General features: G+C 39.3%; 1 protein-coding gene and 1 pseudogene across 8 annotated transcripts in view; one reads left to right on the top strand and one right to left on the bottom strand.

The window, feature by feature from the left end:
- Slc25a17 (solute carrier family 25 member 17) overlaps window positions 1-21,110 on the bottom strand; it is a 61,212-nt gene extending 40,102 nt beyond the window's left edge. Inside the window, exon 1 of one of the 8 annotated variants that reach the window (XM_004845538.4) lies at window positions 20,935-21,110. In XM_004845538.4, coding sequence (XP_004845595.1) covers window positions 20,935-20,988 — 54 coding nt within the window. In that variant the 5' untranslated portion in view covers window positions 20,989-21,110. Of the gene's footprint in view, window positions 1-945; window positions 1,070-5,828; window positions 6,240-20,897 lie in introns of those variants that run through there. The other 7 variants (XM_021258942.2, XM_021258941.2, XM_087213857.1 and 4 more) reach the window with 7 other exon arrangements.
- LOC101714716 (PRELI domain containing protein 3B-like) lies at window positions 11,161-12,101 on the top strand (annotated as a pseudogene).
- Window positions 21,111-22,975: the final 1,865 nt, after the last annotated feature.

Raw genomic sequence — 22,975 nt, 5'->3', positions numbered from 1 at the left:
AAGAGGCCCCTAATTTTAGAAAAATCACTAGTTCAATCTCAGATACTGTAAATTTGAGATGATGATGAATTCCTACTTTCTCATTTGGGTTCCAATAGTATCATGTATCCTGCATACTGTTTGGGCTGGGAATTTAGCTCAGTGGTTCAGCCACCTGCCTCACAAGCAGAAGGATCCGAGTTCGATCCCCAGTAATAACAACAAAAAAAAGAAACCTACATACTGGTAGAATATTTTACTACAGAAATTGTCACATTGACTGTTATTAGTTGTTAATGAGTTTTTCTTCCTTATTAGACTATAAGTACCCCAGGAAAAGGAATTTAACAATGAATAAATTAATTAACTAATAACTAAATAGGAAACAAAAAAATCTTAGGCAGTTGGCAATACCAAATAGTAGCCTAAGAGAGAAATCACTGCTAGAGATAAAAAGGCAAGCCCTGCCAAGCATGGTGGTGCACATCTGTAATCCCAACTTTCTTGGAGGCTGAGGCAAGAAGACTGCATGCTCTAGCACAGCCTGGGAAATGTAGATACTTAAAGACCTTGTCCAAGGTTTAAAAATTTTAAAAGGCTGGGGATGTAGCTCAGTGAGAATGCCCTGGGTTTAATCCCCAGTAAAACACACACACACACACACACACACACACACAGAGACAAAAGTCTCAGAAATAATTTTCAGCCTAAATTCATGTAGATTTTTGCTTCTCTTTTGTGAACATTTCCAATTAGCAGCTGTACTTCTCAAGAATAAACCAGCATCTACATTTCAGGTTATATATCTAAAATATGGATGGCTTATTCATTTTCTGGGTTCATTTCTTTTATAAAAAGGCACTAAAAATTCAAAATACACATTTTAATTTGATCAAGGGAAACTACACACCGAGTCAAACCGATGTTCTTGATACCACAAAACAAGAATGAAACAGTGGCATTAACCTGGTCAAGACTTTGGCCTCCAAGCATGGAAATAACAGCTAGGGACTCATACCAACACACAAAAGTGGATTATCATGCCTCTTCAGCACAGAACAATGATGTCTGGGCTGGAATATGAATCAAGTCACCAAATCTGATGGTTTCCAAACTGCTAATTCACCCTACAAGACATGAAAAATAAAGAAATCAAAACAAACAAATAAAAAGAAATGAAAAATAGTAAAAAAAAAAAAAAAAAAAAGCAACACTAGTTCCCAAGTCATTATCCAGAGATGAAAACAAGTTGAAAAATGGCTGAGTTGCAGCAGAAGCACTGAAATCAGTGTACTCTGTCTCCTGCTGAAGTCCATGGTTTTATTGGACAGAAATATTTTAAATGAAGTAAAGAAAACAACTAAGATGAATTTTCTGTAGCAGACCCTGAGATAATGAAATTATAAAGATTAAAAGCCACTTGGTAAGGCTCACTTACAGCAAGTGGCTTTCATATTTTAAAATGTTATTCACTTTATCAGTTAATAGGCACCTTTTCTCTCACATAACAACCAAGCTAAGTCTCACACATGTACAAATACATAATAAAGTTTTATGTTTTGTTTTTATTTAATTTTTGGCAACACTGCAGATTGAACCCAGAACTTTCACAATGAGCTACATCCCCAGCTCTATTTTTATTATTTTGAGGCAGTGTCCTGCTAAGTTCCCCCGACTGGGCTCAAACTTGCAATCCTTCTGCCTCAGCCTCCCAGAGAGCTGGGGTTACAGGCATGTGCCACCATGCCCGGCTACAAAGATATGTAAGTTAAGCAAAAAGTGTAATGAAGGGCCTGGAGAGCATATACTTAGAATGTACAAGGCCCTGGGTTCAGTCTCCAGCACCAAGAAAATAGGAAAGCCTATGGACAACACACATGAATGTCTGATGGAAAAAACATGAACTTTGGGCTAACATAAACCCAGGTTCAGGGTTTATAGTATACTGTATATACTATATAAGCTATAGTATACTATATATAAGAAGTTACTTCAAATCTCCATACCTCAATTTCCCATTTGTAAATCTGGAACCAACCAGTACTTGTCAAAATTGCTAGAAGTTATACTTTAATTACAGAAAGCAAGTAGTATCATGCCTGGGCACTCTACAAATTCTAGCCACTACATCAGACTGGTATGGTTTTCTCCCTGACATGGCCTACACAAACTGCCTATCTTTTGGACTTGGGCTTTGAACAAGTTCTGTGCTCTGTAAACCCTGTCTTGAACAAGCTGTAAGTCTGTACCTTATCTGGCTGCCTGCAGTGACTTTTTATTTTTCTTTGTGCTCCACACCTTTGCTTTTGGTCCTGCCTCTCTGACTCAGGCAGCAGCTGTTATCCTTTCTTGGCCATTCTACACCATATATATTTTTGTGTGCTGTGTGATTTAATTATTACAGATATTAGTAACTAAGACTGGAAAAAAAGAACCTGTGATTGCCGGGGATTTAGCTCAGTGGTTTCGCTGCCTGCTGCACAAGCAGCTTAAGGACCCAAGTTTGATCCCTGGTACAAAAAAAAAAGAACCTATGATGGAGCTGGGTGTGGTGGCATACTCCTATAATCTCAGCACTCTGGGAGACTGAGGTAGAGGATTGCAACCCTCCCCTCCTCCACTGTTTAAATTGCTTTAAACAATTTAAATGTTTACTTTTTTTTTGGTACCAGGAATCAAACTCTTGCACTTGCACTTGCAGGGCAGGCGCGGCGCCACTGAGCTAAATTCCCAGCCCAGAAGGATTTCAAGTTTGACCCCAGCCTGGGCAATGTAGTGGCCTAGACAGACCTTGACTCAAAAAGGGGTCGGGGGCTAGGGATTTAGCTCAGTGGTTCCCCAGCCTGCCTCGCAACCGAAAGGTCTCGAGTTCGATCCCTGGTACCAAAAAAAAACCCCAATCAAAAAAGGGGTGGGGATGTAGCTCAGTGAAAGGCCCTGGGTTCAATGTGCAGTACTGCAAAAAGAGAGAGAAAGGACAGAAACAGAGAGAGGGAGAGAGGGAGGGAGAAAGAATGCTTATGATTGCCTACTTCATGGGTATCAAGTGAAATCCAGAGTACCCCGCAAAATAAAGCAGATGAGGTTGACACAGCTACTATTATTCAACAAACTCCAACATTGTGAAAAGACCACAGACTATGCTAATGCACAACTCACAAGATACATACAAACCTTTCCATGTAAATTAATTCTATGTGTGTGAAACTGAGCAACCAGATTCAAACTGTGGGCCTGGACGAGCAAAGCTGTGGGAAGCAAAGCCCTTTCAAAAAAAGGTAAACATTTAGGGCTGGGGATTTAGCTTAGTGGGGCCCCACCTGCCTGGCAAGCACAAGATCCTGAGTTCAATTCCTGGTACCAAAAAAAAAAGTAAACATTTAAATTGTTTAAAGCATTCCAACAAATGTTGCTGGCAGAGCTGGGCGTGGTGGCAGATGCCTGTAAACCCAGCATTTGGGAGGCTGAGGCAGGAGGATCAGTGCAAGTTCAAGTCCAGCCTGGGCTACATAGTGAGTTCAAGGCCAGCCTGAACAACATAGCAAGACCCTGTCTCAAAAAAAAAAAAAAAGTTAGTGGCAAAGTGCCTCCAGTTTGGTTATACTATATGTACATTCAATATTTAATATTAGATTTTTTCTGATAATCTAAGGATATTCAGTTTAGTCATAAATTAAACAGTGATAGAAAACTGGGAAAGAAGTATGGAGAACAGGCAGTTAGGTATAACAAACAAAAAAAGAGTAGAATAAAAACACTTGTCCAATAGCCTCAGAATAACTGTATGAGTTAAGTACTATTATTTATTTTTAGTTTAGTAATATTTAGTTAATGATATTTTACAAATGAGAATCTAAGTTAAATGAGCTGAATCTAGAAATACATGTTTGTATCACTAGTCTGTGACTAAATGAATGACATTAGAGAAGAAACATAAACAAAACCATAGTTTCTTCATAATGGGGTTGTGGGAGACTACACTGACATTTACATTACACAAAATGTTCATCATAGTGAAGAGTTACAAGCAATGTAAATGTCCATAAATTATGCAATATTACATACTAAAAAATTTGATGGACTATTACATATTTAAAAACTGATATCTGAGACTGTTGGGTTTTTTTGGTACTGGGGATTGAACTCAGGTCCTTATGTTTGTGAGGCAGGCGCGGAACCACTGAGCTAAATCCCCAGCATAATGTGGAGACTTTTTAATGACATGATACGCTAAATGTTAGATGTTCTGTACCACCAGCATCACTCCCTAAGGACACACTGATTGTTAAGGATACATTCATTTTCTTTTGGAAAATTATCTTTTTCTACTATGTTCCATCATGGCAGGAAGGTAAATCCGGGTGCCATCACAACAGCTGTAGAGGCCCAGAAAGATTCCTTCTGGATTCTTTCCTATCATTGTTACAGGAGATGTAACACATCAAGAGTTGGGTACACAACCTTAAGCACTGCTAACACTTTCAAAGGACTTTGAATCTTGAGCAGAATGTTGTAAGGGCAGAGGAACAGGGACTGAATCTACTGATGTCAGTGGTGGTGTCCAGCAGAGACTCTCCAGTGATTGTTTCAGCAGTATTTCTGGAGCCAGTTGGTTCCTCTTTACTCCAAGTTCTCCTGCTTCCCACTGATCCAGGGAGCTTTCAAAAGCCTTCTAATAAACCTTTTTATTTAAATCATCCAAAGTCTATTTCACCAGCTTACAACCAAAGAAACCTAACACATACGGAAAATGCTTTATATTCTAAAATAAACATGTCCAAAACTCAGGATATGCAACTCTATACCATGTATATAAACAAATCTATTTGTAAATACTTATGCGTATATAAACACAGAACAGAGATGAAGTTACAACCAAATTTTGACAAACACTGTATCTGATTAACTTTAATCCAAATTCCTTTGCCTGGCATAGGAGACTCCAACTTGGCTTTTCTTCCACCTGTACAAAACTCCTGCTAAACAACTTTAAGTTCCCTGGAAGCAGATTCACACAGTAGACCCTTTGTTCAACCTGCCTTTGTTCATTCAGTCCAAGTCTCCTAGCTCACTCCCTATTTAATTGTGCCTAGCAAACTCCTATTCTTCCTTCAAGATCTGGCCTAAACATGTCAATTTTGCAAGTTTCCCATCAACTTCACAGTGCAGCTCAGTATTTCTTCCTTGGTGATGGCAAGGACTTTGTCCACACCTCTGTTAGCACTTTTTGAAGACAGGAATTCTTTCAGTGACCTTTAGAGCCAGAAGACTTTGCACAGCAAATCAACAGTTCTTTCGTTTCTACTTCTAAGAAGGTACTGTGCTCACTTCGGCAGCACATATACTAAGAAAGGTACTGCTGGAGATTTAGCTCACTGGCGCCATGCCTGCCTCACAAGCACAAGGTCCTGAGTTTGATCCCTGGTACAAAGAGGAAGGAAGGAAGGAAGGAAGGAAGGAAGGAAGGAAGGAAGGAAGGAAGGAAGAAGGTACTGAGTCTATATGGTAAAAAGTCTACTCTAAGTGCATGAGCTATAATCAGAGAATTGGGCCTAATTTGCTCTTCTGATAACAACTAAGAAAAGTGCTCAGCATAAGGCACTTGTAATGACAGGTGACTGCGCCCTGGGTCATAGAGCAATGGTAGGTAAAGGCAAAAGGACAAAGCAAGACTCTTTTTTTTTGATACCGGAGATCAAACTCGGGACCTTGCGCTTGCGAGTCAGGTGGTGGAACCACTAAGCTAAATCCCTGGCCCAAGACTCATACTTCTTAATTTCTGAATTTTTAAAACAGTCAGTCTTATGGTTTAGATCTAAAATGTTCCCTAAAACCTCATGCACTCATACCTTGGGCTTTTGAAAGGTGACCGGATTATACAGGAGTTAGAAGGTAGGATCTGGTTAAAAGAGGAAGGTCAGCCAGGTCCGGTGGTGCACCCCTATAATCCCAGCCCTTGGGAGGTTGAGGTAGGAGGATCTCTGAAAGTTCAAACCTAGCTTTGGCTACAGAGTGAGTTCAGAGCCAGCCTGAACTACAAAGGAAGACCCTGCCTCAGAAAACAAAACAAAACAAAACAAAAAAGGAAGGTCACTGAGGACATGGCCTGGAAGTGTTTATCTCCCTCCTCAGCTGCTCCTTTCTCAGCTGCTCCCTTCACTGTGTCTTGTCCACTATGCCATAAGCACCTCTCCTCTGCCATGATGTCCTGGCTTGGAGCCAGCTGACTATATGCTGAAATTTGAGCCAAAATAATCCTTTCAAAGAAAAGAATGTAGAGACTTCTGAGAAGATGGCACAGTGGTAAACAGCAGAGAAACAGCCTCTCTGAGATTTGGTGTCCAGACACTGGAATACAGCAACGTGAGGAAGAGAAGAGAAGTGGGTCTCCAGGATCTAGCAAGGATCTGGAGTGAGAATTAAAGCCCACTGGGAGAGCAAAGACAGCGAGACCTCAATGCAGGAGGAGGAGGTGGCAAGTGGTACTTTCTGCCTGAGCCCCGACTCACTGCACTGGAAGGGAAGGGAGGCTCAAACCTGCACTTACTGTGACTACTGGCAACCCTGGAGGTCTCCATGGAGAAACACACCAGTGGAAAGTAGGAGTGGACACAGTAGACTATAGTGGCTGTTGAGTTATTTGGGTTCAGACACCTCCCAGGATTGGGCAATTGGATGTAATGACCTTGGATTTCAAGCCAAGACTGATCAAGAGAAACAAAGAAGGTCAGTATATCCTCATTAAGAGAACAACTGAAGAGGAAGAGACAATAATCATAAATATATATGTGCCAAATACCAGCACACCCAACTATACAAAACAAATATTAATGGATATAAAAAATCAAATAAGCATGAATACAATTGTAAAGGGGAACCGCAATCCCACTTTCACAGACAGATCAACTAGACAAAAAATAACAAAGAAATATCAGAATTGAATCAAACTTTTGAACAAATGGACTTAGTAGATGTCTATAGTATTCTACCCTACAACATCAGAATATACATTCTTCTCAGCTGTACACACGACATTCTCCAAAACAGACCACTTGAAATTATCCCATGCATATTATCACACCATAGTGCAATGAAATTGGAAATCAATGGCAAAAGAAACCACAGGGCCAGAGATTTAGCTCAGTGGTTCCACCACCTGCCTCACAAGCGCAAGGTGCCAAGTTTGATCCTGGTACAAAAAAAAAAACCAAACAAAAAAACACACAATAACTTCATAAACACATGGAAATTAAGTAACACCTTCCAGAACAACCAATGGGTCACAGATTAAATTAAACAAGAAATTAGACAGCTTTTACAATTAAACAATAATGTCAATACAACACACTGGAACTTACGGGATCCAATGAAAGCAATCCTACGAGGAAAATTTATAGCAGTGAATTCCCATATCAGAAAAATAGAGCAAGCTCAAATAAAGAAATTAATGTTGAACCTCAAGATTTTAGAAAAAGAGCAAATCAAGCCTAAAGCTTGTAGAAGAGAGAAAATTATAAAGATCAGAGCAGAAATTAATGCAATGAATACTAAGAAAATAATGCAAAGAATCAATGAATGACGAGTTGGTTGTTTGAAAGATTTAAAAAAGTGACAAACCCTTAGCCAACCTTATCAAAAAAAGGAAAGACTCAAATCCATGCAATTAGGAATGAAAAGGGTAAAATCACAACAGGTCCTGCAGAGATCCAGAAGATCATTGATATCTACTTTGAGAACCTGTATTCTAATAAGATGGAAAACATAGAAGAAACAGATAGATTCCTAGATATGTATGAAGTGCCAAAGCTGAATCAAGAAGATATAAAAATTCTAAACAAATAAGTCAATAAAATTGAAGATATAGGGCCGGGGATTTAGCTCAGTGGTTCCACAGCCTGCCTCGCAAGCACAAGGACCTGAGTTCGATCCCCGGTACCAAAAAACAAAAAACAAAACAAAACAAAAAATTGAAGATATAATTTAAAACCTACCAACAAAGAAAAGCCCAGGTCCTGACCAGATTCACTGCTGAATTCTATAAGAAGAAGACTTAATGCCGCTACTTCTCAAACTCTAATGAAATTAAAAGGGAGTTGGGGATTTAGCTCAGTGGTTCCACCACCTGCCTCACAAGCTCAAGGTCCCGAGTTCGATCTGCGGTACCAAAAAAAAAAAAAAGAGTTGAGGAAGAAATTGAAAGGGAAGCAATACTTCCAAATTCATTCCTAGAAGCAAGTATTACCTTGATACCAAAACCAGAGAAGGAACCAACCAAAAAAGAGAACTATAGGCCAATCTTCCTAATGTACATAGACACAAAAATCTTCAGTAAGATACTGGCAAACAAAATGCAGCAAATAATCAAGAAGATTTACATCATGACCAAGTAGGATTCATCCCAGGGATGCAGTGATGGTTCAACATACACAAATCAATAAATACAATACACTATATTAACAGAGTCAAAGACAAAATCCATATGATCATCTCAATAGATGCAGAAAAAGCATTTGACAAACTACAACACCCGTTCATGAAAAAAAAAAAACCCTACAGAAAACTGGAAATAGATGGTCTTTACCTCAAACTGATAAAAGCCATCTATGACAAACCAACAGCCAACATCATACTAAATGGATAAAAACTGAAAGCTTTCACTCTAAAATCAAGAATAAGCAGGGATGTCCACTATCACCACTGTTATTGAATATAGTTCTTGAAACATTAACCAGTGCAATTAGACAAGAGAAAAAAATAAAAGGAATAAGGATAGAAAAGAAAGAAGTTAAGTTATCATTATTTGCAGATGGCATGATACTCTACAATATAAGACTCCTAAAACTCCACTAAGACTTCTAGATTTGATGACCAAGTTCAGTAGCTTAGCTGGATACAAAGTCAACATTCAAAAATGAACAGCATGCCTAGAGGGCCGGGGATTTAGCTCAGTGGTTCCCGCACCTGCCTCGCAAGCGCAAGGTCCCGAGTTCGATCCCGGTACCAAAAAAAAAAAAAATGAACACCATTCCTATACACAAATAAATGCACTGCAAGACAAATTAGGGAAACAACACTTTTCACAATAGCATCCAAAAAAAAAGAAAGAAAGAAATACCTAGGAATCAATCTAACAAAGGAAGTAAAAGACCTCTATATTGAAAACTACAGTAGTCTGAAAAAGGAGATCGAACGGAATATCACAAAATGGAATGATACCCCTTGTTCTTGAGTAGGAAGAACCAATATAATGAAAATGGCCATATTTCCAAAACTGTTACACAGATTTAATGAATCCTGATCAAAATTCCAACAGCATATCTCACAGAATTAGAGAAAACAATCCTAAACTTCATTTGGAACCAGAAGAGACCTAGAATAGTAAATCCAATTCTGGGCAACAAAGGCAAGGCAGGGGACATCACAATTCCTGATGTGAAATTATACTACAAAGCTACTGTGATAAAAACAGCATGATAATTTTGTCTACAATGGAGTACTACTCTGCCATAAAGAAGGACAATCTTCAGACATTTATAGTTAAGTGGATGGACCTTGAGACCATACTCTTAGAGTGACATAAATCAGACACACATGTTTAAATACTGCATTGTTTCTCTAGTATGAGAAACCAAAAGTGGAAATAAAGCCTGAAAGGTACAATGGATGTTGGGAAATGGGAAAAAAGTATTCAAATGGGAAGGGGAACAAGGGACGAGGGAGGGAGAAAGGAAGGAAGGGACAAGAAAAAAAGTGAAAATAGGGCCGGGGATTTAGCTCAGTGTTTCCAGCGCCTGCCTCACAAGTGCAAGGTCCCAAGTTCGATCCCCAGTACCAAAAAAAAAAAAAAAAAAAAAAAAAAGTGAAAATAGACAAAAAAAAAAAGGAAACAAAGCTTCTGTACCTAGGGAGAGGAGAGGGCTTGAGGGGGAGAATGGGATAGTAAAATAAAAATTTATCAAAACAAAAACAAAAACAAAACATCATGGTACTGACAAAAAAAACAGACCTGAGGATCAACGGAACAGATTAGAAGATGCAGAAACAACTCCAGACGTACTCAGCTACCTACCTTATCTTTGACAAAGAAACCAAACATCTTCACTGGAAGAAAGATAGCCTCTTTAATAAATGGTGCTGGAAAGACTGGCTTTCCACATGCCGAAGATTAAAACTAGACCCATATCTTTTACCATGCAATAAACTAAAGTCGAAATGGATCAATGATCTAAATATTAAAACAGGAACACTAAATCTGCTGCAAGATAGAATAGGTAGAACTCTTGAAGACATCAGTGTAGGCAAAGGCTTTATGAACAAAACCCTGATTACATGGGAAGTATCACAAAGAATCAACAATGGGGATCTCATTAAAAAGCTTTTGCAGAGCAAGAGAAACCACCAACAGAGTGAAGAGACAGCCAAACATGTGGGAAAAAAGTTTTGCAAACTGTTCCTCAGACAAAGAACTAATACCTAGAAATATTTTTTAAAAACTCAAAAAAAATCAATAAAAAAAAAATCAGACTCCCCAAATTTAAACACTCAATCCAAAAATGGGGATCTAAAATGAATAGACACTTTTCAGATGAAGACATACAATCAGCAAAATAAATACATGAAAAAATGTTCAACATACTGGTCATTTGAGAGATGCAAATGCTGAGATTCCATCTCACTCCAGAAAGAATGGCTGTTGTCAAGAACTCAACCAATAACTAATGCTGGAGGGGCTGTGGAGAAAAAGGAACCCTTCTCCACTGCTTGTGGGAGTGTAGACTGGTGCAACCACTGTGGAAATTCTTCAAAAAACTAAAACTAGAGGTTCTATTTGACCCAGTTATTCCCCTTCTTGGTATCTTCCTGAAAGCACTAAAAGTGTATTATACTGCAGTGATAAATGGACACCCATGTTTACAGTGGCACAGTTTATAATAGCTAAATCTTCAAAACAGCCCAAATTCCCATCAATTGATGAATGGATAAAGATGTGGGGTGTTTTTTTTACAATGGAGTACTACTCTGCCATAAAGAAGGATGAGCTGCAGATATTTATAGCTAAATGGATGGACCCTGAGACCATACTCTTAAGTGAAACAAATAGGACACACGTTTAAATAGTTTGAGAAACTGAAAATGTATATAAGGAACAAAATGTATAAAAGATATTGGGAAATGGGAAGAAAATGTTCAAATGGAGAAGTGGAACAAGGGAGGAGGTAGAGGGAAAGAAAAAAAGGGACAAGATAAAAAAGAATAGAAAGAAAAAATGGAAACAAAGCTTTTGTAAATAAGGAGGGGAGGAGGGGTTGAGGGGAATGGAAGGGAATGGGAAAAAAAGGCAGCAAGATATATCATGTACAGGTACAAATTCCCTATGATGAATGTTATTATGTATATCTAAAATGTACCAATAACATCAAGCAAGCTGCCGGCACCATGAAGATCTGGACTTCAGAACATGTATTTGACCATTCCTGGGAAACTAACAATAGCTGTGATGCAGAAATACCCAAATTCTATGAATCCCAGTGTGGTTGAAGTTGATATGCTGGACAGATACACAGATCCTTCTGGAAAGCTGCACAACCACAGACTTCTCAGCACAGAGTGGGGACTGCCTTCCACTGTGAAGTCTATTATTGGTACAGCAAGAACCAAAAAAAAAACCCATGTTCAAGAACATTCTGTAGGGCCAGGGATTTAGCTCAGTGGCATGGTGCCTGCCTCGTAAGAGCAAGGTCCTGAGTTCGATCCCCAGTACTCCCCCAAAAAAAGAACATTCTGTAGTTGATCCTGTAGAGAAAACAATGGAACTTACATCTAATAATATTTCATTTACAAATACAGTTTAAATAGATGAGAGACTTGCACACAAACCACGTCCTCAGGACCCAGAAAAAATTGTTTTGACTCAGGAAGCCATAATCATGATGAAAGGAGTCAGCCTCAGCACTTACCTTGAAGGACTGATGGCAAGCACAATATCTTCCAATGCTAATAAAGGCCGAGTGGCAATGGAATGGGTAATACATAAATTAAATGCTGAGATTGAAGAATTGGCAGCTTCAGCAAGAGGAAGCATAAGGACACCAATGGCGGTGGCCACATTAGTAGAGAAATGATAAAGAAAGTTGGTATACAGCACCAGGTACCCCAGGTCTCTCCAAGCTGACAGTATATTTATCTGGTATTTAAAACATACAACTATATTTTAGGTAGAATTTTTTTTGATAAGCTGGAGTGAGGCAATGTGATTTTCATCAAAACAAAGATACAAGAGTTCTAAATCACAGGGATCATCTGATGTTAGTATGACTTGAAATGACTAATTGTTAAGGTTCCAGTATTTATGTGAAAATGTAACCATTTTTTAAAAAGTACTTGGAGCTGGGGATTTGGCTCAGGGATGCCGCTCCCTGCCTTCCAAGCACAAGGTCCCGAGTTTGATCCCCAGTACCAAAAAATAAAAAATAAATTTAAAAAAAAGTACTTGGAAAAAATTAGTATGGACAGTGAGTCTTCTTAAGGTAGAGTGTTAAAGCTTTTTAGGCATTGAGACTTCACCTGGCTGTGGACCAACCCCAGAACAAAGCACAGCCGCCCTTCACGTACGCATAGTTGCCCTGCTGCTGCAAACTAGAACTGTGTGCATGAGGAACTCCCTTTAAAAGAAGAAACTGTAAAAAACAAAAAACAAAAAAAAACAGAAGAAACTGTATAGTTGTAAAAGACATTCATTTGTATAAAATAACTTGCTCTGCTAAAAACCACGGTGTTTTGATTTGGTACTTAAATGCTATTTTTGGAGTGAGAATTATCACTGAAGTAGTATATGACGCCAACAGAAATATTATTTTATTGTATTAAAGAGTACTGTATTGTGAGGGGCTGGGGATTTAGCTCAGTGGTGCCGCCGCTTGCCTTGCAAGGGTAAGGTCCCAAGTTTGATCCCCAGTACAAAAAAAAGTGAATTTTAGGGGCTGAGGATTTAGCTCAGTAGTTCTGCCGCCTGCCTCACAAGCGCAAGGACCAAAGCTTGATCCCCAGTACCAAAAAAAGAAAAAAAAAAAAAACAGAGCACTGTATTGATTTGCCAAAAATTTTGTAACTTAGTAAAGGGATTACCTTCCTTGAGTTTGTACTTTATGACTTAGCATGCTGTACCATGGGTTATGTTAACTAAAAAAATAAAGTCATTACCTGAGTTTTGTGGCACTCTTAAACTGAACACTTAACACTTAAACAGAAGAACAGCTGTTCCCATCTTTTAGCATTTCACATTTACTCAACTTATAAATTGCCATGTGTCAAATCATGGCTTTGTAATTGCTAAGGCATGATGTCAGGTTATTTGAATATAACTACTTTTTGAGGTAATTGTGACCACAAAACATCTTTTCTACATGAGGAGCTGTACGTCATTTGAAATTACTCAAATGATGTCTTGATCTGAAACACAAATCTCAGTTACTTAATGTTTTTAAAAATATGGTGCCAAAATAAAAAGATATGGTGCCATGGTGGAGGTGTGGGGGCATTGGGGGAGAAAATGAAGTACCTAATGGGGGAAATGGAATGGTCTACACTAAAGAAAATTGCACTGCAGGTTTTATTTATCAAAAACCCTTATTTTGTCAGCCCCTGTTCCTGCTGGTGTGCTAGAGCCAGTTCATGCCACCTTGGGACAATGGGCCAAATCATTTGGAGCAGGTGTTGCCAAATAATATAGAATAAGTCTTTTTTTCCTGTATATATAATTTATTAGTATGCTACTGCTTTGTTCTCATAAGTCATCAAAAATCTGTTAAATTTCTAGCTAGCAAGCTATACTCATCGGCGTGTTTTTGTTAGTATTCTGGAAATAAATATTCATTAGTCTCAAAAAAAAAAAAGAAATCCTTATTTTGGATAACAGAGTGGCTGCAAGTGGAAAACAATACAGAAAATGTATTTTATTTAGTATTTTGTACCGGGTAGTTAGTTAACTGAAGGACCCTTGTTAGCAAGACAGACTCCATATTGCTGCTTGACCCACCTGCCTGCCCTTTAGATGAACTCAGAAGGAGGAAGCTTAGAAACTTCCTCCCCTTAGAGAGTCTCTTAGAAACAACAATTAATCAACTATTGTTTCACAAATGTTCAAACAGCAGGATGTTCCGCTTCTGTACCTTTTGCTTGCTTTACTAGTTCTATCCCATAGGGGGGCCTAGAAACTGTTGGCCTCAAAGGTGTATAAAACATGTTTGCCAACCCCTAGTCGAGTCTCAAGTCCGATGCTCGGCTGGGGTCCCAGCCGGTAATAAACTCCTGTGTGGATTTAATATCAGTCTCTGATTGGTTCTCTCTCGCTGGGTGTAACATTAACCACTAAATGATACCTTTGATACTTGGAAATGTTATATACAATTTTTGTTAAAAGGTGATTGATTAGCTTTGGCCTTTATTTTACAATGCTTAATATGATCAACTTTTAGTTGGGTTTCCTATAAAGACACCACAGAAACAGTATCAAACTACTTAAAATATTATGTGGCTTGGGGCCGGGGATGTAGCTCAGTGACACCATGTCTGCCTTTCAAGCGCAAGGTCCTGAGTTTGATCCCCAGTACTGCAAAGAAAGAACAGAACAGAACAGAAAAGAAAAGAAAAAAATATTATGTGGCTTAAGAATCTGTAGGACATTTGTAAATTATGTTAAATTCTGATAAAGTTTCTCGGCTTTTTTTTGAACCAAAAATGGGTTTTACAACTAAAATACTATTTCAGCTAAAAAAACCTGCTAAGTACGTATTAATATTTGACAAAGAGATGTGCATAATTTGTGTAAATTATACTTGTTCTAAAAAAGGTATGTAACAAGGTCAACGCTCAAAAATCAATAGGCATGGGGCTGGGGATTTAGCTCAGTGGTTCCGGTGCCTGCCTTGCAAGCACAAGGTCCCAAGTTCAATCCCTGGTACCAAAAAAAAAAAAAAAATCAATAGCCTTCTTGTACACAAATAACAGACTCATCGAGAGAGAAATTAGGGAAATAATCCCTTTCACAATAGCATCCAAAAAAATGAAATATCTAGGAATCAATCTAACGAAGGAAGCAAAAGACCTCTACGTTGAGAACTACAGCACTCTGAAAAAAGAGATCAAAGAGGATATAAGAAAATGGAAAGACATCCCCTGTTCCTGGGTAAGAAGAACCAACATAGTGAAAATAGCCATACTTCCCAAACGGCTATACAGATTCAATGCAATCCCGATCGAAATTCTAACAGTGTATTTCACAGAACTAGAGAAAACAATCCAAAAATTCATCTGGAACCAGAAGAGACCTGAGACCTAGAATAGCAAAAGCAATTCTTGGCAACAGAGACAAAACAAGGGGTATCACAATCCCCAACTTGAAACTATACTACAAATCCACTGTAATAAAAACAGCACGGTACTGGCAAAGAAACTGATCCGAGGATCAATGGAATAGATTAGAAGATGCAGAAACAACTCCAGACATACTCAGCTACCTCATCTTTGACAAAGGAGCTAACCATCCTCACTGGAAGAAAGATAGCCTCTTCAATAAATGGTGTTGGAAAAACTGGATTTCAACTTGCCAAAGATTAAAACTAGACCCCTATCTTGCACCATGCACTAAACTAAAATCCAAGTAGATTAAAGATCTAAATATTAAAACAGAAACACTAAACTTGCTGGAAGATAAATTAAGTAGAACTCTCAAAGACATTGGCATAGGAAAAGACTTTATGAACAAATCCTCAGTAGCATGGAAACTAGTACAAAGAATCAACAACTGGGATCTCATCTTATTAAAAAGCTTCTGCATTGCAAGAGAAACCACCAACAGAGCTAAGAGACAACCTACAATGTAGGAAAAAATTTTTACCAACTGTTCCTCAGACAAAGGTCTACTATCGAGAATATATAAAGAACTTAAAAAAATCAGACCACCCCCAAATATAAAAACCCAGTTCAAAAATAGGCATCTGAAATGAATAGACATTTCTCAGACAAAGAAGTAAAAGCAGCAAATAAACATGAAAAAATGTTCAACACCACTGGTCATTCAAGCGATGCAGATGAAAACAACACTGAGATTCCACCTCACCCCAGAAAGAATGGTTACTCTCAAGAAATCAACAAATAACAAATGCTGGCTGGATTGTGGGGAGAAAGGAACCCTTTCATTGTTGGGAGTGCAGACTTGTGCAACCACTGTGGAAATCAATATGGAGACACCTCAAAAAAATAGGATTAGAAGTCCCATTTGGCCCAGCTATTCCTCTGCTGGGTATCTTCCCAAAAGAATTAAAAGAATAATACCACAGTGATATATGCTCAACCATGTTTATAGGGGTACAGTTTGTAATAGTGAATGCTTGGAAACAGCCCAAGTGCCCAACAACTGGAGACTGGATAAAGATATTTTTTTTTATTTTTATAAAATGGAGTACTAGTCAGCCATAAAGAACAAGAAATTATAGAGACATTTATAGCTAAGTAGATGCATATTGAGGCCATACTCTTAAGTGAAATAAATAGGACATACATGTGTAAATACCAAATAGTTTTTCTGGTGTGAAAAACTAAAACTGTAAATAAGGATGGAAACGTATAATTGATATTGTGAAATAGGAAGAAAAGGTCTAAAAGAGCAGGGGAAGTGGGAGTGGTAGGGGAAAGGAAAGAAGGGAAAAGAAAAAATACGAGAAAAGGAAAAAAATTGAAACAAAGTCTTTATAAATAGGGAAGGGTGGAGGGGATGAAGGGACGGCAGGGGAATGGGGAAAAAATAAGAACCAAGATACATCATGTAAAGGTACAAGATCCCAATGATGAATGTAAATGTTACTGTATACCTAAAATATACCAATAAACTTTTTTTTTTTTGGTACCAGGGATCAAACTCTGGTCTTTGTGCTTGCACAGCAGGCGGCGAAACCACTGAACTAAATCCCTGGCCTGTACCAATAAACTTAATGGAAAGAAAAAAAGGTATAATGCCTAATGATAAATTATTTGTAAACCAACCTTTATCATATCCATTTTTTACTCTGATCTAATGATAAAACATCTACAAATTTTCATTTTCCAATGTAGTTAGCTACATCTATCTAAATACTTGATTCATGGCTTCTATTAAAATATAAACAAGTTCACAGTAAGTTCATTGAAAAGGACTAAACTGGAATAAAGTGTTGAATTACAACTATTAAGCATCTTATCCTATTTAATATTAAGATGAACTTACAAGTATTAAAATGGCTTTTGTTAATAAAGACTTTAACAAAAAAAATTAAATAAAATGTACCAACAAAAAAAAGAAGAATGTAAAGGTACAATTACAAAATTAGATATAATTCCATGAATAAATTGCTAGTGTCTCTCTCAGAAGTGTCATTCAATTCACAGAAAAATCTATTTCCATATATATTTGTTATTGAGGTAAATTCATGTCACATGAAGATAACAATACACAGTATAATAACTATTGCTGCTCTTATTACTTGATTATAAATTTTTCTTTTATGTCTTCATAAAAAAAATTGTAAATCAGCATCTTAAACAATAATCCAACAACCCTTTGGGAAGAAGCAATTATGCCAGGAAGCCCTGGAGTATACACCAAGGTCACAGAGGGGAGAGAACTCTAGTCAGAGGCAAAGTGGGGGTTTTAACTCAGGCTGCCTGGCTCCTGGAAGGCATCCAAGTTCTTTTAACCAACTATGCTAAGCTTACTTTCCATAACCATCTCTAAGCTTGGGTTGAACATTATGTTCAGGAAGTTTAATTATCAGCTTTCACTATAATCCTATACCATTAAACACTAACACTAGTTTCCTCATTAATTGTAGTTACATTTTGTGGTTAAATTTTTCTTTTTGTAGCAACCAGAAGAAAGTAAGATCTGTTGTGTGGTTTAACCTTAATACAGAAGTCTGCAAAAAGAGTTTGAGAACCACTCTTTAGTGTGATGGTGCAAAAGAATGAGAAAACACAAAGCAGGCTGGGATTGAACTCAACGGTGGGTTCACTCTCTAGCATCACCAGAAAAAAAAAAATACACACACATAAGATACAACTTTTCACTCAGATATATACTAAAAACAGTACTACCCTGAGAAAAAGAGAAAAAAATTCTTCTTACAAAAGTATATATATTAGAAGCCAGGACTAGTGATGCAAGCCTGTAATTTCAGCACTTGGGAGGCTAAAGCAGGAGGATCGCCCTGAGTTCAAGGCTAGCCTGAAGCACATAGGGAGACTCTGTCACAAACAACTATGTAAATAAATAAATAAATAAAATTAAGTAGATATGTTTGATAGCCTCATGCTTATAAGGGTAAAAACTCAGCAAATTGAGAGCAAATAATTTCAAGTGGTGCTTTAACAAGAGAAAAATAAGCAATAGGAGAGAAGAATTAAAATACTTTTGTAGATTAAATAGAGATATATCTTTTCTACCCACAGTTACACTACATAGTAGGACTCAGAAAACTATGATCCATACAAACTGCTTGTTTTTATCCAGGTTTATGGAAACAACAGTTCTGCCCATTCACTTATACAATGTTTATAGCTGCTTTCATAATTCCAGACAGCATCGAATAAGCTGTGATAGAGAACATTCACAATGCCTAAAATATTTGCCCTTATGAAAAATGTTCACCAACCCTATTTATTTTATAGCACCTACTATTGAAAATCACCTTACTTTTTGTTTAACTATTTATTGTCTGACTTCCCAATGGGAATGCACACTTCATGAAGAAAAGAACTTGCTCTCCACTGTATTCCTAGCATTTGTAACAGTCTGTTGCATAGGGAATACATTCAACAAAAGTACTGAATGAATAGCATTTAATGAAAAAAGGAAAAGAGAATAAGCATTTCCCATCTCCCCATTTTATCTTAGTTACTCTCAAACTATTCAGCCTACCACTCCACCAAAATTGGACTTCTCAACTGTCAACTGGATTTATCATGTTGATAAATCCAAGTTAATTCTCTGTCCTCACTTTACTTGACCTATCAGTATGATCTGAACCAGTTGGTCTACTCTACACCCTTCTCCCTAAACACTTTCTTCATGTCCCTTTCAGAACACCACTCTCAGTTTTCCTCCTACTGCACAGGCCCTTCCTTAGTCTTCTTTGTTTTTGTGATCTTATTTCCCCCCTGTTTTTTTGAGACATTCTTGCTATGTAGCCCATGCTGGCCTCGAACTTGTGGTGATCCTCCTGCCTCAGCCTCCCAAGTACTGGGATTATAAACTGGGATCACAGACAAGCGCTACCATACCTGGCTCCCCAATCTCTTTAACACTGGCCTCCTTCAAGGGTCAGTCATTGAGAGTTTTCTCTCAGTCCCTGCTCACTTCCTTGCTGAATTAAACATTTAGTCTCAAGACTATTTTAAGACACTTCAAACTTAACTGGTCCAAAACCAAAACCAAGCTCATCCTTTTCCCCAAACTTGCTCCTTTACAGGCATCAACATCTCAATAAATAGGAGTATCATCCTTCCCACTCCTCAAGCCAAAAAGTCTTGGGATCAACCAACCTTTATTCTGGTACACCTCACATATAATTCATTACCAAATCAACCACCAAACCCTGGGGCTTCTATCAAATATATTCCAGGTTAACAATCACTTCTTACCACCTCTACTACTAACATCCAAGTCCAAGACATGATCATCTGTTGCCTGACAATCATCTGTTGCTCCTGTATACTCTCAGAGCAGCCAAGGTGATCATGTTTAAAATGTAAATTAACAAGTTCAGCAGCTAGCTCTTTCCCACTCTGAGATAAAGGCACACACAATTCGGTCCCTTGAAACTTTTTTGCATTTTTGTTCCCTCCACTCAAGACACACCGGCCTCCATGACCATCAGAAAAATGTCAATCAAGCCTCCATTTCAATGCCTTTACACTGGCTCAAAGGCTTTTCTGGAGAACCGAATGAAATGGGCTTCCTGAGTAAGTCACTTTTTTCAAATACTATCACCTAATTCTCAAAACAACCAAAAGAGGGAGGTATAATTTCTTTCACTTTACAGATTAGGAAAGTGAGTTTCACAGGTCACTTAGCTAACAAATGATGGAATTGAAGTTCAACTCAAATTTAGACTACACAGAACATGAGCTCTCAGTGAAGTTTTTGGGAACCAAAGGAGATGATTCACTGATGTTCCTCTGAAGTCACAGTGACTCCAACAGCTGTTGAGAATGAAGGATATGAGAAAGAGCAGTCAGAAGAAGAGAAGAACCAGAGGAAGAAAGTTACTCAAGCCAAAAACAGAAAAAATCTTCAAGGAAAAAGGGAGGGTGTCAAATGCAACCTAGACACCCACAAGCCCCCAAAACAGGCCCATGCCTCACAATGACCGCATGTGTGATGACGAGCAACAATGATCTTAATATTTTTCAAATCCTTTTTCTGCCCGTAATACTCGCCAGAGATAGCCTACTGGATATTACAACTTGACTGTGGGAAGTGTGTGAAGTAGCTGTAATTCAGTTTACGGTTGAGCAACATAGTTTCACACTCAGGTTCTCCCCGCAGCCCAGCTTAGCAAAGTTAGTTTGCGCGGGGGTGGGATGTGGGGTGAGGTGTTAGGAATGACTGGCTTTAAACTTCAAAAGGGAAAGAAAACAACAATAATCTTTCTCCCCCCCACCGCCCCGACTCCCTCTGGGCATGTGTGACCACCGCTGTCTTTATGTAGTCTCTAGGAGACCGGTGGCCAGGGCACGAGATGAGTGTCGGCACTCAACCCAAATTCTCCAGTAACTTTCTACGGCCCATTTCTCTGGGTCCTAGTCCGGACAGAGCTCACCCACACGGTCCCCCTCTCAGGCCCACCCCCAGCCGCATCCCGAGACTAGATCCGGGATGCCCTCACACTTCGCTGGGGCCTGGGCGCGAAGACCCCGCCTCACCACCGCTCCTGCCACTGCGTGGACCAAGCTTTCGTAGGACAGCACGGAGGCCATTGATGCGGCTTCCGGAAGACTAGCCACTCTTTTCTCACAGTCAGCTAGCTGCCAGGTGAGTTAGGAAGGAGCTTCGGGAAATGGGGCGTGAACACCACAAGCTCCACCCTCATAGTCTCTCCCGCTTCCTCCAGAGGAACCACTTCCGGTTCTTCAGTAGCCTGTCAGAGCCGCTGCGGAGAGCCCAAGAGGCCCTGGGAACGCCCCCGAGCGCGGATTGGCTCCCGGGCGTGCGTGGGGCGGGGCAATGCAGTGCTGGCGGGCGCCTGGAACCAAGGTTCCATGCTGTGCAATGGCACCAGAGCGGGTACTCTGGGTCTTGGAGGAGACAGGAGTTCGCTAATATTCCAGAACCTGGCCAGTAGTACATCACGACTATTGCACTGAGAACCTCAGAAATTCCTGTGTCCTTTCCCCACTTCCCTCCAGTGGACGTTCTGGTGACAGCTGAGATGATGAAATCAATGAGTTGTCTCTAGCCTTCGTTTCGTTGCGATTTCACCTCATTTCCTTCCATCCTTCACCTCCGCCCTACGGGTGGAACCCAAAGCCTTACACTTGGTAGGCAACCGCGATACCTCTGAGCAATACCCCCAAGCCCTTTTTTACATTTGACACGGGATCTTAATAAATTGGCCAGGCTGGCCTGGAACTCGCCATCCTCCTTCCTCAGCTTCCAGAGTAGCCGGGACATGCACCACCACACCCGGGCCATCTTTTCTACCTTGGAGGTCACATTTTGGTCAACAGGAAACATGGCTGAGCACGGTTTTCTCTTCTGAAAATCCCTGGGATGTGGTTTGAGGAAAACTTGAGAAACAGAACATCGGGCAGGGGATTTAGCTCGGTGGTTCCGCCGCCTGCCTCGCAAGCGCAAGGACCCGAGTTCGATCCCCAGTGCCAAAAAAAAGAAAAAAACCAAAATGAATAGTGTAATACTACTGTAGTTGGGTAGTATGAAGGTCATGTAACTTCAGTGGCTTCCTCCCTTGCAGAAGGAATAACAATGTTACTACCAACCCCCAATCGCTGTGAGGATTACAAAACATAATTTATGTAAACCTATCTTATAAAAATACTAAAAACCTGGGCCAGGGAATTTAGCTCTGGTGCCATCGCCTGCCTCGCAAGCACAAGGTCCTGAGTTCGATCCCCGGTACCAAAAAAACCCCCTAAAAACCTTGTTTACCATGTTAGAAAGTGTTCAGCCTTTAACCTCGTTCATATTGTAATTCTGAGTGTTCCTCATGGATGTGAACGCTCCTTCACCCTGGTCATTATCTCTTAGCTGAGGTTCAGTACCAGTGTATTTAATACCTTTAGTGACAGGACTGGGGGAGGAAGGGGCTAAAAAAGAATTAGGATGTATTATGCACATTTATGAGCTCATAAGGAATGCAATCATTAGGTACTGTAAACTTGTACCAAAGAAGAAAAAGAGCATACCGGAATTGGCCAGGCATGGCGGCTCAAGCCTCAAGTACATAGTAAGACCCTGTCGAGAGAGAGATGAGAGAGAGAGAGAGAGAGAGAGGGAGGAAGGGGGGGGAGGGGAGAGGGGGGAGGGGGGGATAGGGGAGAGAGGGGAGAGAGGGAGGGAGTGACGTTGAGGGAGAAAGAGAGGAGGAAAAGGGAATTATGCATAAACATCAACTTCCTTGATACTACATGAACAGTGTAGTAAAAGTTTCAGGCCATTCTGTATACATCAGCAATTAAAGAAACCTAGCTAGTACTGGCCATTTCATTTATGTTGCTTCTATACTGGCCCGTTGGTCAAGTTTTTAATCTGAAAGTATCCTAGTGACCTGAGTAAACTACTTATCAGATCCCTAGACTTCCAGGGTACCACATAGTTATACTAACTCAATTTATTGCTTCCCCTCTGTAACATTTAAAACTATAATTTTCATGTGAAGATTTCACTGAATGTAAAAAAATTGCAGTTGATTACTAAACAATCTTATAGAAAATCATGAAGCTGGGC

Source organism: Heterocephalus glaber, unplaced genomic scaffold (genome assembly GCF_053883595.1).
Source record: "Heterocephalus glaber isolate CG9 unplaced genomic scaffold, H.glaber_assembly_v1.0 deba00001444, whole genome shotgun sequence".
In the NCBI taxonomy this organism is placed as follows: Eukaryota; Metazoa; Chordata; class Mammalia; order Rodentia; family Bathyergidae; genus Heterocephalus; species Heterocephalus glaber.
Note: the sequence above shows the minus strand (reverse complement) of the source record. Positions and strands in the feature narration are given on the sequence as shown.